At 40.3% G+C, this 13,587-nt stretch overlaps 1 protein-coding gene across 2 annotated transcripts; it reads right to left on the minus strand.

Moving 5' to 3' along the window:
- Window positions 1-825: 825 nt before the first annotated feature.
- LOC146566644 (uncharacterized) lies at window positions 826-8,634 on the minus strand. Of its 2 annotated transcripts, XM_085286190.1 has the most exons (4): window positions 8,443-8,634; window positions 4,258-5,286; window positions 2,156-2,311; window positions 826-1,911 (listed from the first exon to the last, which is right to left on the minus strand). In XM_085286190.1, the coding sequence occupies exons 2-4, from the start codon at window positions 5,284-5,286 to the stop codon at window positions 1,792-1,794; spliced, it is 1,305 nt and encodes a 434-aa protein (XP_085142316.1). In that variant the 5' UTR covers window positions 8,443-8,634; the 3' UTR covers window positions 826-1,791. The 2 variants fall into 2 exon arrangements, with proteins under 2 accessions (XP_085142316.1, XP_085142315.1); XM_085286189.1 differs by lacking the exon at window positions 8,443-8,634 and having other exon boundaries at window positions 4,258-7,355.
- Between the last annotated feature and the right edge of the window lie 4,953 nt (window positions 8,635-13,587).

Consider the following 13,587-nt stretch of genomic DNA (forward strand, 5'->3'; position numbering starts at 1 on the left):
CCACAAAGTATTCAGAATTACAGAAAAGGATTTTAAAGAAAGCAAAGTACTATTGCTAAGGGACAACGAAGTCATTCCTGGGAAGGAGCTCATTTAGACCGCTTGTTTCCGCAGTCTCATTTTGGCCACCAACCAAAGGTCATAACTATAGGTAAATGGTAATGGTAAATAGCCTGGCTCTTCTATAGCACTTTTCTACTCTGAGCGCTCAAAGGGGTTTACACAGCTTGCCTCATTCATCCATTTGCACAAGAACTTTTTTCTGTCTTAGTGCTTCTATCTAGCATTCACACACATTCATACTTGGGGTTTGTACACTCTAAGAACTAAAACTGATAATTACTTAAATATTTTGGTGCAACACTTTTACACTCAAAAATAATGAGTAAATGCAAAAACAATCACATCTCTTAAATACACCTTATTAATTGAGTAAATCCAACTAAAATGGAATAAGTTGTTATGAACAATTAAAGATGTTACAGTAACATACAAAATTGAGTAAATACAATTGAAAATGTAAGTTAAAACAACAGTAACCAAAAGTTCAAAATACATAAAATATTAATTAGGAAATGCTGAAATGCTTGGCACATTTAACCAACACCATTACAATTATTTGTTTTTAAATAATGGTTCAATTTACTTAATATTTTTAAGTTAACTTAAGCAAAAACGTTAATTACAATTAAGTGTTTTTACTATATATATATATATATATATATATATATATATATATATATATACATACATACACACACACACACACACACACACACACACACACACAGGAAAAAAGAACCACGTCAGTTCATCATTGTTCACAATGATTTATTTTAAACAGCTTTTTTGTGAATCACACATTTAGCAGATTCCTTCTCTGAACACAGTGAGCTGAAATCTGTTCTACATTCAGTGGATAGAACTTGGATAAAATTTCAGTCACAACAGCCTTATATAATAAAATTGCATCCAAATTGGCATGCTTGACAAAACTCTGTAAAACTGGCATATTGATGCTAACAACAAGAAAAATGTACCTGCCATACAAAGAATAAAAGTGGCTCAAGTGAACGCAGTGCTTTACCTTTTCAGAAAAGGTCAAATGACAAAAATAAAATTAAGATCCCAAAAAAATATAAATCCTGAAAAAAAAACAACTTTTGCACTGTGACATAGTTTTTGAACATCTTATTTTGATTCCAAAAAATTGGGAAGATTATAACTAAAGAGTGACCAAAAAACATCCATAATTTAAATAAAAAGGTTTCAAAAAGGATTGCGCTAAAAAAAACCAAAAAAAACAAAACAAAAAAAAACCATACAGAAGATACTCTCCCATTTACACCTTAATGTGAATCTGGAAAGTTAATACAAAAACAGTTTATGGTACAAACATTATTTATGAACAGGAATGTCAACACAATGTAATGCCGCAACTGAACCTTTTGATGAGCATTACATGTCACTTAACAAGTCTAACACTTTAAGAACAGCCCTGTGAAATTTTGTCTACAATGAACAGAGGTCATTTTTCAGTCTTTGAACCTTGACAGAAAGGTTTCCTGGATCCAGCTCCATGAACACTTTTTGAAATGCTTCGAATGTGCATTTGAAATTCTTGGGGTATTTCAGATCCAGAGCATAGCACAGTCCCAAAAGATAGCAACAGGCTTTGCTCAGATTCCCAAGTTTGCCCAGAACAGTAACGCCTTCAATAACAATACCCTTTAGAACAGTATCTTAAAACTTTTCTATGATCTCACAAGCTAAAATAAACTACTAATATTCCTAAAACAGATTTATTGCACCAACCTCAAAGGTTTTGATTAAGGCACTTGGATCCTCTCCCAGATGGTCAATGAGACATTTGATGATGACTTCTTGTTTTTTCTCGATGGAATTTCCACTCTGTAAAACAGGAAGTCTCAACTGAGGCAAAATTTGCACATTTAAAACATGACTTACCATTTCTAGCTTAAACATAACTATTTTTTTTCTGTTGTTGACCTGTTTTCACACCCACCATCAAGGTAAGAACACCTGTGGAGCTAAAATATTGAACAGAAACCTAAGAAAAGCCATTTTTAGTGGAAGGGCCTCTTCAATGCTGTGTTGGAACGTTTTTGTGGTTAGAAAATGCAATCTTCCTTACCTGAAGCAGAAGGTTTAACTGTGCCCTGTGGCGTTGTCCAGCAGCACCTTTCTTGGCTTGAAACAAGGACAGGAGTTTGGATGAATACAAGTCCAACGATGACATGAACTTTGGTTCAAGGTTCAGGGTCGTGATCCTATGAAACTCTGCACTGGCCTGGATGGGAGAGGACAAAAAACCAAGGACAAAAAATCTGAAGGCCAAAATTCTGATTCAATCAAAAAAAAAATCTTTAAGTGGAACTACCATTTTTTGCAACCTGGACCTTATTTTCTAACATGCAAAAGATTAATTTACTCATCCAGACATAAATCCATATAAGTGGAGTTGTTCAGTATGCAGACTAAAGCCTTAACATAAAGTATTATCTTCCACTAAGCTTCTAAATTTTATGTTATGAATTGCTTGCACTATTTCCCTGTGAGATTGTATAATCTTGGAGGGAAGAGGCGGAGCCAGGTTGCCCTCTGAACCATCGTCTGCCAGGCAGCGATGCAAGAGGAACACACCTCCACTGAAGTGGCGCAAATATTCAGAATCGTGTCAGCGGCTTTACAGAGAAAGCCTTTCAGCTCCTCTGGCAGCTCTGCTTCCTCCACCTTCCTGGAGATGACAAACGCTAGCAAGGCAGTGTTGTTAGTCACTGCAGCTGACTGAACAGTGCATTGATGTGCGCGATCAGTGAGCCTTGCTATCAGCTGGTCAAGTTTGGCGGGATGGGCCGGTTGATGTCCAACGACCTTGGTCATTTTGGTGCCGAAAACTGAAGCGAGGCTCGGCTCTAGAGGGGGAACAGGCGGAAAACTCCGGTCTGTGAAGCCCTCTGTGTAGCCCTAGGTAGAGACCGGCGCTCTAATCTTCGCTGGCTCTGCTGCTGCCTCAGAGAGGTAGGTCATCACCGCCGGGAACTGGGGCCAGATGGGATCTGGGCAACGAGAGTGAGCGGAGCCATACCTTCCCGCCAGATCATCCAATGGGGGGTGGAGCAGGCTGAGGGACGGAAAGTCCCTTCTCACCAGCTGCCTCCTGGATGATGCCAGGCAGATCCAGGAGCAGCGCACCAACAACTGGGAGCGGCGTCCTCGCCGACATGTGAAGGCCAGGGGTGGATGAGCGTCCGCTCATCCGCCTCCCTTCTGTCGCCAGGCTGCCCAGCTGGGAGGCAGTGGAGCTGCTACCACTGCCGTTTTCCTCACGGTGGGTGGAATCATCCAATTCCGGCCCACCATCGAAGAACTCGATGGCTTCTTCCAGCAAGTACCTCTCTCTTAGCGGGAACGCCTCCTCAGCATCAGCCTTGAAAAAGGCTGACCTCCGCTGCTTTTCCTCTGGCGGGAGGAGCTAACAGGAGCGGCAATAGGATTAAGGTGTGAGGGCGAGGTCTGCATGGTGAGGACCGAGGCAGCCCACGCAGACGGCATGTCGGTCATACGACATGATGTAGCCGGTCTGGCAGGATGGACACAGACGGATGGTCTCGCTGGACATCTTCTGGCTGGCTGAAGAAAAACGGCAGAGTCGATTTCCTGGTCTCACCGTAACTTATACTAGACCAGGGTGAGGCCCACACAGCAGGTGGGCGTGGACTAAAATACTTCAGTGCTGCGCGCACAAGGGGAATACCCACTTAAAGGGCTGCGCCTATACTCATAGAATCTGGGGTTACAATACGTAACCAACGTTTCATAAAAATATTAAATTACTCTTCACTCTTTACTCTTCAGTAAAATCTAGTCTGTCGTTATGTGCTCCAGAGTTAGATAAGTGAGACAAAGGCACTTTGCAATCAGCCCAATCATTCTTCAGTCAGGTTACATTAGCTTAGCCTAAAACAAGTTAAGTGAACGGAAATTATTTATTGTTCCATAGGCTTGGGAATGGTTTCAATTAGAACCATTCTGGTTTTGATTCAGATTCCTCATTTTGATTCAAATTCCTAGCGATTCTAGAGTCTTATGACAAATTAAAGCAACCTGGCTGCTGCAAGATCATCAAAATCACTAGGATGGTAGCAACATGTTTTTCCTCACTTATCTTATGATGGGGGATCTAACAGACCAAATTTTATTTACAAGTGGATATCCCTTTAAATGTACACTTACTTGGGAGACGTCAAACAACGCCGGCCATCTGTCCTTGATGTCGTTGACACTCAGCTGTTGGCTGATAATATCATGTCTTCTATGTGCAAAGGTTTTGCACATTAAATCCTTGATGGCTGTGCTGTTTTTCTTCTTACACTCATCAATCAGTTGTTGTCGCTCCAGCTCTTGCTGTTCTTTACCATCTTGTCCTGGATAGTGTGGCAGAAACAGCACTTCTCCTTTCCGCGCCTTCTTTATGTTCTTCGCTGGAGCCTTGTCATCAGGGTGCTTGTTCTTCAGTGAGTTGCAAGTAACCTCTGGAACTCCAAGACTTCGTAACTTTGACCTGTAATTTCCCATCTTGTATTTAAGACTATACATCCATCCCATCCAGCCATTACGACTGCCTGGCTCTGTCAGACATGGGTGCTTTTTGACCAGAGCCTCTGCCACTTCTCCAATCTGAAGGCCAGTAGGGTAGGCTGTGTAGCTGTACATATAATCAGCTAATTTTTCCATTATATCTGACTTGACTGAAGTATTGTTCAGCACAGTGCCATTTTGAACAAAGACTTCATTGGCATTTTTCAGTACAGTCTCTGTTGCCACAGAGAAAAGTGGAATGACAATTTCATCTGGCCATGTAGTCTTTAGAGGACTTTGAAGAGGGGAGAGTATGACAGTGTTGTCTGAAGACAGAGATGATCCATCTGTTTGGTCCTCTGTGGTTTTATAGGTTGAAGAGCTTGAACTTTCATTCAGTGAACTTACATCTGAGGGATTTTCACACTGAGGAATCAATGTAAGCACTACTGATGGAATGACCACAGCTTTGACTGTACCCCTATCTTTGATTTGGTTGGGAGAATGAAGTGTAAAGAAATCTCCAAATGAGTCATCATAATAGTGCAATATGAAATCCTCAACTAGCCCAAATGTCTCTCTCACTGTCTCATGACACTCCTCAACAGTCCTGGGTATTCCTGAAGAGAGCACAAGCTTCTCACTCTGTTGTCCAAAAATTACTTTCAAGGCAACGGAGTCCATCTGCAGAATAAAAACCACAAGAAAAAAGAAAAAGAAAGGGGGTATCTGAGTCTTTCCCCTTACACTAACAAACAATGTGACGTTTTATTGACACCATTTGCTTGCCTTCAACACGATATGGTGTTAAGGGGTAAGTGTCACCAAGTACTCTGGGATGTATTAAGGTCATTTTCCCAGAAGGATCCAGAATAAATGCCCTAAAATGTTCATCATACCAGCTGTTGAGCAACTTCACAATGAAAAGAAATTCATTGCTTAAGACAACAATCTGTAAAATCTCCACAAAGTCAGGTAAGCCACAAGTAGATCCATGAGGCAAAACCATTCCTGAGGCATATTTAGTTCCATGATGAGTCAGAGAGTTGGTCAAATTCACATAGGCTTGTGTTGGATAAAGTTCCTTGAGACACTGCTGTATTTCTACATCAAGCAGTTCCAATGGAAGAGATGATACTTTAGTGACACACACTGATGGCTTCAATGCATTACCATCTGAATAGTATGCCATCATCATCTGGTGCTTTGAGGCAAGTGACAATAGTACATTTCTGAAGCTGTTTGTCTGTTTAACAACCTTCTTAAAGAAACTATGTTTACCCTCAAAGCGCATAGTCCAGAGGCATACTAATGGACCAAATCCTCTGATCAAGTCAGGATAATGCTCCAAAAAATGGTGTTTTGGAGTTAGTTTTTGCTCTGGGAAAACCTCCAATAGCCTGTTGCGATGTTCAGATATAAGTGTGTCCAAGTAGCAAATACTTTCCTCTCTGTGAATAGGGGACACAAGTTCAGTTATATCTTTTAGAGTCATAAGAACTTGCCATGCTTCATCATTTTTGGGAATCTTTTCCCCAATAATAAAAGGTAATAGTCTCAATAACGTCCAATTTTCATGTGCGTTGCCACCAATGCTTTTGCGAGTGGAAAAATTTAGGGGGATGATTTGGGGGCGATCTGTTTTATCGGTCCATTTGTAAGGAAATTCTGTTATGAAGTTATTGAGTTCAGTTAAGGAAAAGTAACGTTTACGGATAAACACATGAAGGCATAATGCTAATTCTAGTGGAATTATGCCTTCAAAAAGGTCGTGCAAAAGATCTGGAGGATACCCTGTGACAAAATGGAAATATTTTAATTTCCCTGTTAATGGACAACCTTTCTTCACACCACAAAAATGAACCGAGGAGGAATTTTCCTTTATGGTTTGGACATGTAGATCATAGTTCTCTTTTGTTCTTGGTGGAAAAGCTCCTGAACGAACTTCTTTTTGCTGAAAGTCTGAATGGTCTCCAAGGCAAAATCTACAGATGTAATGTCCAGAAAAGCTTTCCACGAGTCCACTAAGAGAATGAGCGCCAAGATTGTCAGCACAAACACAAAAAACAGTGCCCCTGATATATCTACCAAGCTGTGAACAAAAAATCCCGTCTCTCTCTAATGTTACGAGATCCTTTAAAAGTGGCTCGAGAACAGTTTCATAGCCAAAAGTTTTAACATCACTTGCCTTACACAGGAGAGCCAATTGAATTGATGTTAGCTGTGATCTCAGTTCAGTTGGTATATCAGCAAGTACCCAGTACACAGCTGTGACTTTGTGTTTTTTTCTTGAAGTCCCAAGTGGATTACAAATTTCAAAGTCATCCACATAGAGAACAAGGGAAATACTTAAGTCTTCAATAGCACAAAGTTGGTTTTGCTTGAAATATTGTCCATCGTGGAAAGAGGATAACTGTGAAGTGTTCAAATGTCTAGTTAATATACTGTTAACATCTTCTTTACTCAGTAACAGCTGCAAGGACTGAAGAATAGGCACATACTGAAAAGTGGAATTCTTTTCTGGATCCAAACAGTATTCTACTGGTTCAATAACACAGAAGTTTTCCTTGAAATATTTCTGTCTCTTATATCTTGAAGCAAAGGGACCATCGGGACTAAGGGCTGAACATAAAGGACTACAGTGACATATTTTTTCAGCCAATTCACTGACAAAAGACTGATCAATATTACAGTTATTCTTAATAAGAATATCACTTATTGACTTTGAAATATACTGAAGTGATAATGTGCAGATATAACTGAGCTGTTCCACCAAGTCATCCACACATTTACCAGAAACATTATAGATGCTTTCCAGTTTTAACAAGAGCACACCAATATTTTTCAAAATTTCATTTGTTGTTTCCCTTTCACAACCAAGTTCAGTGGTGACATCCAAGTCCTCGTGATCTTCTAATTCCAGTGCTGGTAAGACGATTTCATTAGATGTACTGACAGTTTGCTTTGAAATCAAGTTAGTTTTAAAGAGCTTCCATGAACAAAATCTGTGCTTTCGACTTCTGTGAGTCGCATAAGTCCCACAAATGTTTGTCTTAAACTCACAACCATCAAAAACACACTCTATGGTTTCATGGCTTTTCAAATGGGAATTTATATGTTGAAAATAGTCTTTTGTGTTTGGGTAAAAAGAGTCACAGATTTTACATCTAATAGTTGGAAGGACCTCACACTCTTCCGTTTCATGCGAACTGTGAGACCTAGACAAGTGTGAGCGTAAGGCACCCCATGTCTTAAAAGAGCAAGGACAATTCAAATGAAGACAGGGTATGGAATAGCCATGACCAAATGTACCATGTTTCACTCGATAATGTTTGAGTAGTGACACTTTTGATGACTCCTCATGTTTGCAGAGTTTACACTGCCATCTCATCACCTGTGACCTAAAAAATTGTGAAAATATGTCTCACAGTATGAAGATGACAGAATGGTGTATAACCATATTTACGCAGTTTTTGTATGATTAACTGATTGAATAACCAATACTCACTACCAATTCAGGTGGAGGATACAACTTACAAATAAGTCAACATGGAACAAAGTACAATACTTAACCACATTGAAATAATCTGAATCACATCACCATGCTGTATAAATAAAAAGATAGTATGGTGACACTAGATGACAGACCATGAACTCATCAATATATTTACCGAACGGAAAAATTCTCAAAATTTAGATTTGGCATTTGTATGACTAAAATAACCCACCACAAAACCAGTATAAATATTTAGGTGGTATCACCATCCACTACTCAGCTTGTATAAAACAATATCATATCATTCCAAAATTTAACACATCAAGTCCTCTGAGTAAAATTACCTGCTTTACTTTGTAGTTGATGCAGATTTTTTTCTCCTGGTGGTGAAGATGGTGCTGAAAAAATACAAATCAAAACTTTATCATTACAAAACATGTCACTGAGTAATCTGCCATAACATCAATCTCTTATAAGAAATTTTAGCTTGGATTGAAATAAACATTTATTTATGTAAATTGGGAGTAACTATACTGGAAATGATGGTACTTTTGGCTTGACCCAAAGGACCAAAGCTTTTTTTTTCATTATTTTCTGGGATCTGAAAGGAAGTAGGGCCCCGAGTCTAAATTTACTTAAGGCCCCATAGTACTTTGGACCGGCCCTGGATGAGGTAATCTGCTGACCCGGGCGGTCCTCTCAGCGTTCTCTCAAAAACTGGCCCTGTTCGGGACAAAGCTGAAAGCAGCGTCTTATATGCTCTGAAAGACCCCACATAGAACTAGAAAGCTAAGCAGCATGGTTGCTGCTATGAACTGTTCCACGGGCAGGTCTTCTTAGTTACCAAAGCCATTGATGACGTCTGTTCATCTCCTCCTGAACAACCTGACAGAGTGAGTCAGGCCGCGTGACTACCGCAGCTCCCGCACCGCGACTCAACAGGGCCATTTTCTAGAAATGTCTGAGCACACCTGCTTTCACGTGGCTCCTAAAAAGCCCCCGATTAAACGGTCAGGTCGCTGGTACCGGGACATTCCGGTCAAATTACCCGGAACCCAGATAGCGACTCAGAACGTAAAAGGATAAAAGGGCGCGGTTTCCCGCCGCCTTGACTGGAAGACATAAGATAAGATAAGATAAGATAAGATAAGATAAGATAAGATAACCTTTATTAGTCCCACACGTGGGAAATTTGTTTTGTCACAGCAGGAAGTGGACAGTGCAAAAGTTATGAGGCAAAAATTAGAATACAAAAAGGGCGTCTGAGTTATGAGTCCAGTCCAGTCTATTGTTCAGATGAACACCAAGGTACCTGTAGCTGTCCACAGCCTCAATGTCGATACCTTGGATGTTCAGTGGTTGCAGTGGAGAATGCTTGTGCCTGCGGAAGTCTACCACCAGTTCCTTGGTTTTACTGGCGTTGATCTGGAGGTAGTTCAGCTGGCACCAGTCCACAAAGTCTTGGGTCAGACCTCTGTACTCCTTGTCGTCCCCATCAGTGATGAGGCCGACTATTGCAGAGTCATCAGAGAACTTCTGCAGGAAGCACTGGGTGGAATTGTGGGAGAAGTCTGCAGTGTAGATGGTGAAGAGGAACGGAGCCAGAACCGTTCCCTGTGGGGCCCCCGTACTGCAGACAACCCTGTCCGACACACAGCCCTGAGTCCTCACATACTGTGGTCGGTCGGTGAGGTAGTCCAGGATCCAGGTAGTGAGGTGATGGTCCACTCCAGAGTTCACCAGCTTGTCCTTTAGAACCGAGGGAAGAATGGTGTTGAAGGCACTGGAGAAATCAAAGAACATGATTCTCACAGTGCTTCCAGCGGTCTCCAGGTGAGCGAGGGAACGATGTAGGAGGTGAATGACGGCATCATCCGCTCCAATGCCAGGCTGGTAGGCAAACTGAAGTGGGTTGAAAACTTAAATTAACATGCACAAACACGCTGCGAAAAGTGAGCCACCATGACAAGCGCTTTCTTCAGAACATGTTATAAAAGAACGGTGTGGATAAAGACAGCTAATGTAAGAATTGATCACTTACCTGAAAACGTTACCAAGTCTGCAGTGGATGTGTGTCTGTCTCGTTCAACGTGCAGAAAATCTCCCATGAGGCCATGCTCCTCGCGCGCGGTACATGCCAAAGGTCATTAGTCTTACTCAAAGTTTTAAGTTAGTATTGGGGGACAAAATTATATTGATTTTGAACCATTAATAATTAAAGTTAAAGACAATGATAAATATGAATACCAGTGTCTCAGTTATTTTGAGTACTTTCTATGAGATATATTGAGTAGATTTAAATAATGCACCCTGTGTTTCAAATACAGAATTTTTTCTTTTAAATAAACTTGAACAAAAGAGCTCAGTTCAACTCAAAAACTGGTGTAGAAAATTTAAGCATTCTTTTCAGTATTTTCAACTCAAGATAACACGTTTGTGATTTTCAAAGATTTAATCAAGGTCATCTAACTTAGAATTATAATGATATTTACTAAGCCCCTGAAAATTTTTTTAGGGTGTATCTTGCCCAAGGATAGTAGGTGACCTGCTCTACTACCTGAACTACAGCCACCTCAGTGGGAGGATGCAGATTGCTGTCTCTTTATCACGAGATAGAAACTGGGAAAAGACAGTATGCAGATATTATGTAGGCTTTTGGTTCCAAATGATTCTGATTGACTAACTTATGATGCATGGCGGTAAGAACAAAATGGGCCAATATGCACGTTTTATAAATCAGATGGTGATTTTGCATGGAAACAAATTTTTTGCACAGAGTACACAAATTGTCATAACCAATGACCAACAACCACTGATCAAAGAGTGATTGCAGCCATTCCCCAAATCTGTGAATAGTAATCATGGTATTTGATCAGTAGTTGTTGATCAATGGTCATGACAGTTTGCATATTAGTGATCAAGAAACAGAGCCCACACTCTATTGCTCATACAGTGGGCTGGTTTCAGTGATTGTGCAAAGGTACTGTTTATAAGTTTGGAGAAACCTGCAGTCAGCTGAGACAGAAGAATTTTCTCCCATTGAAACGCTACGTCCAGATGAACATAATGAACCTTATCGGATTTACTTACCTGGATGATTGAGCATGGGAATGGCTTGATCAAATTGAGAAAAGCTAAATGAGCTTGTAACTTTAACTGACTGACATGCAAACAAAGGCTCTAAAGCAAAGCAGGTAATCGATGTAAGCAACTGCTGTGCATGATGAATAAATGACCGGTGCAGGAGATGATCTGTAACGACTCAAGACTGAAGTGCTGTCAGTGTTTCTACAGAACACTGACATAGTTACACTTGCGAATACTGAGAATATGTGCTATGTAACAGAGAGGAGATTTACACAGTTCAGCAACCAACAGGTCAAGTTTTTAAGCAACATGCTGAACAGAAATAATGAAGAAACTACTAGAGGTTATTTTTCTGTCTGTTCCAAACAGATGAAAAATGTATAAAAAGTGATAAAAAAAAAAAGAATCCAAATTCTGAACCTAATCATAAACCTGACCCTAGATGGGTTGCCAGTGACTTGGAGGACGTTAAGAGGTTACACAACTGCACCTTAAACCACTTTCCAAGTTGATTTGAACAGTCAGGGTCCTCTTGAATTACTTCACACTTTTTTTTAGAATTTCAGAGTTGTCTGATCTGTGTAGGATGCATGAAGTAGTTATGTAAAGTGGGTCTTAGATAGGCTTTAGATACTGAAGACTGTTCATAGAAGAATAAAACAGAATGAAGAGGCAATCAAAACAGACCTTGTATAAAGAAATAAACCAACTACTTCAACAAAAGGTCTCCTTGGTTGCTGAATATGTAATTAAAATGTCAGCACAGACAGCTTTTTTGTTATTTATAAAAAAGTTTTTATTCACTGAAGAAAAATCTAGCTGGAACCTCAGTCCCCTGCTGTCATTTTTCTGATTTCTCTTTGCATTCTGACATTTTGTTTGTTTACTAACTGAAAGCGTCTCTACCTGCATGTCAAAACCCATCAGTAGGCTGTTGAGTTGATGTGTGAAAGGCATCACACAGTTTAAGTACTGTGAAAGGAGAATCCAGAAACCTTACAAGAATGAATTATAGTAGTGATGTGTCGGTCGTGAAGGAAATGGCTCTTAGAGCCAGATCTTTGATGTGAACGACGCGAGCCGGCTCCTTATTGCGAGCCGTGGGGGTTTTTTTTTTTTCTTTCTCTCACAATCTCTCTTGCACTTTTTTTTCCGCTTCACTCAGTACTGAGCCTTGTGCTTTGTGCTGGGAAGAAGGGGGAGGGGCGGTAGTTACACTCAGTAACACAGGAACAGAGCGGGAGAGAGAGACAGAGAAAAAGAGCCAGGGACAACAACGTCACATTAGAAAGGTATAGTAATCATCCACAACTATTTTCAGTTGCAGATGATAAAGGATTCAGAAAGTTTATTCATGCAGGCCTAAACAGGGAGTGCAGAATTATTAGGTAAATGAGTATTTTGTCCACATCATCCTCTTCATGCATGTTGTCTTACTCCAAGCTGTATCCGGTTGTTCAGTCTGACGTCACTAGCAGTGTCTGGGTCTAAACTCCGCTGCGGGTCCATATATCAAACGATCACTATGGCATTACTGAGAGTTGAAAAACTGTCTAAAGTCTTTCATCTTTAATAAAATGATCAGCGTTCTGCTCTACCAGGTGTAACAATTGAGTTTAACATCCAGGCATCCATGAAAACGGAATTTATGACATTTAACGGAGTTAGAAGTTAGCAGGATGTTAGCTCGCTAGCTTCTATCTAAATACAATATAGCATGTCCTGACTGCGGGGTTTTGGAAACAAATGAAAACGTACAGCTCTGCTATCACTTCCAGCATAAATGAAGACAGAAAACTAAACAGCAGTGACGTTCGTAGGGTTACTGAAGTTGGGCTAGCTGGTATATAATGATGTGCTACGTGACCGCTAGCGACACAGCTATGTTAGCATAATATAAACAAGCTAACTTTTTTTCCACTCGATAAAAGTTAACGTGAGTGTTCTCGGTGGTCAGAAACAAATGTAATCGCATGGCAGGATGCTGTAAAAGGACCAAACTTCAGTCAGGAGAACAACTGAGATAATCCATCCACAATACGAGGTTAGTCATTCATATACTGCTGCATGGGCTGGGCTGTAGTTACATCCTAAGGGTTTAAAAACTGAGCTTAAATAAATGATTAGCGGTAATAAAAGCCGAGGGAGGTCAACAGTGATCACTGACTGTTTTAGGAGCTTTTTGAGATCAAATAGAAGAAAATACATAACATTAAACATGTTAACAACACAAAAGCCATATTAAACGCAGACTACTTTAGACCCGGAAGTAGGATTCGTCGCGTCATCACTGAACAACCGGATAGGCTCGAAAGCCTACTACCAATTAAGCATATTAGGTGATGTGCATCTCTGTAATGAGAAGGGGTGTGGTCTAATGACATCAACACCCTATATCAGGT

Source organism: Mchenga conophoros, linkage group LG9 (assembly GCF_057382185.1).
Source record: "Mchenga conophoros isolate Kocher_MC1m ecotype Shallow Benthic linkage group LG9, M_conophoros_male_GT1.1, whole genome shotgun sequence".
NCBI lineage: Eukaryota > Metazoa > Chordata > Actinopteri > Cichliformes > Cichlidae > Mchenga > Mchenga conophoros.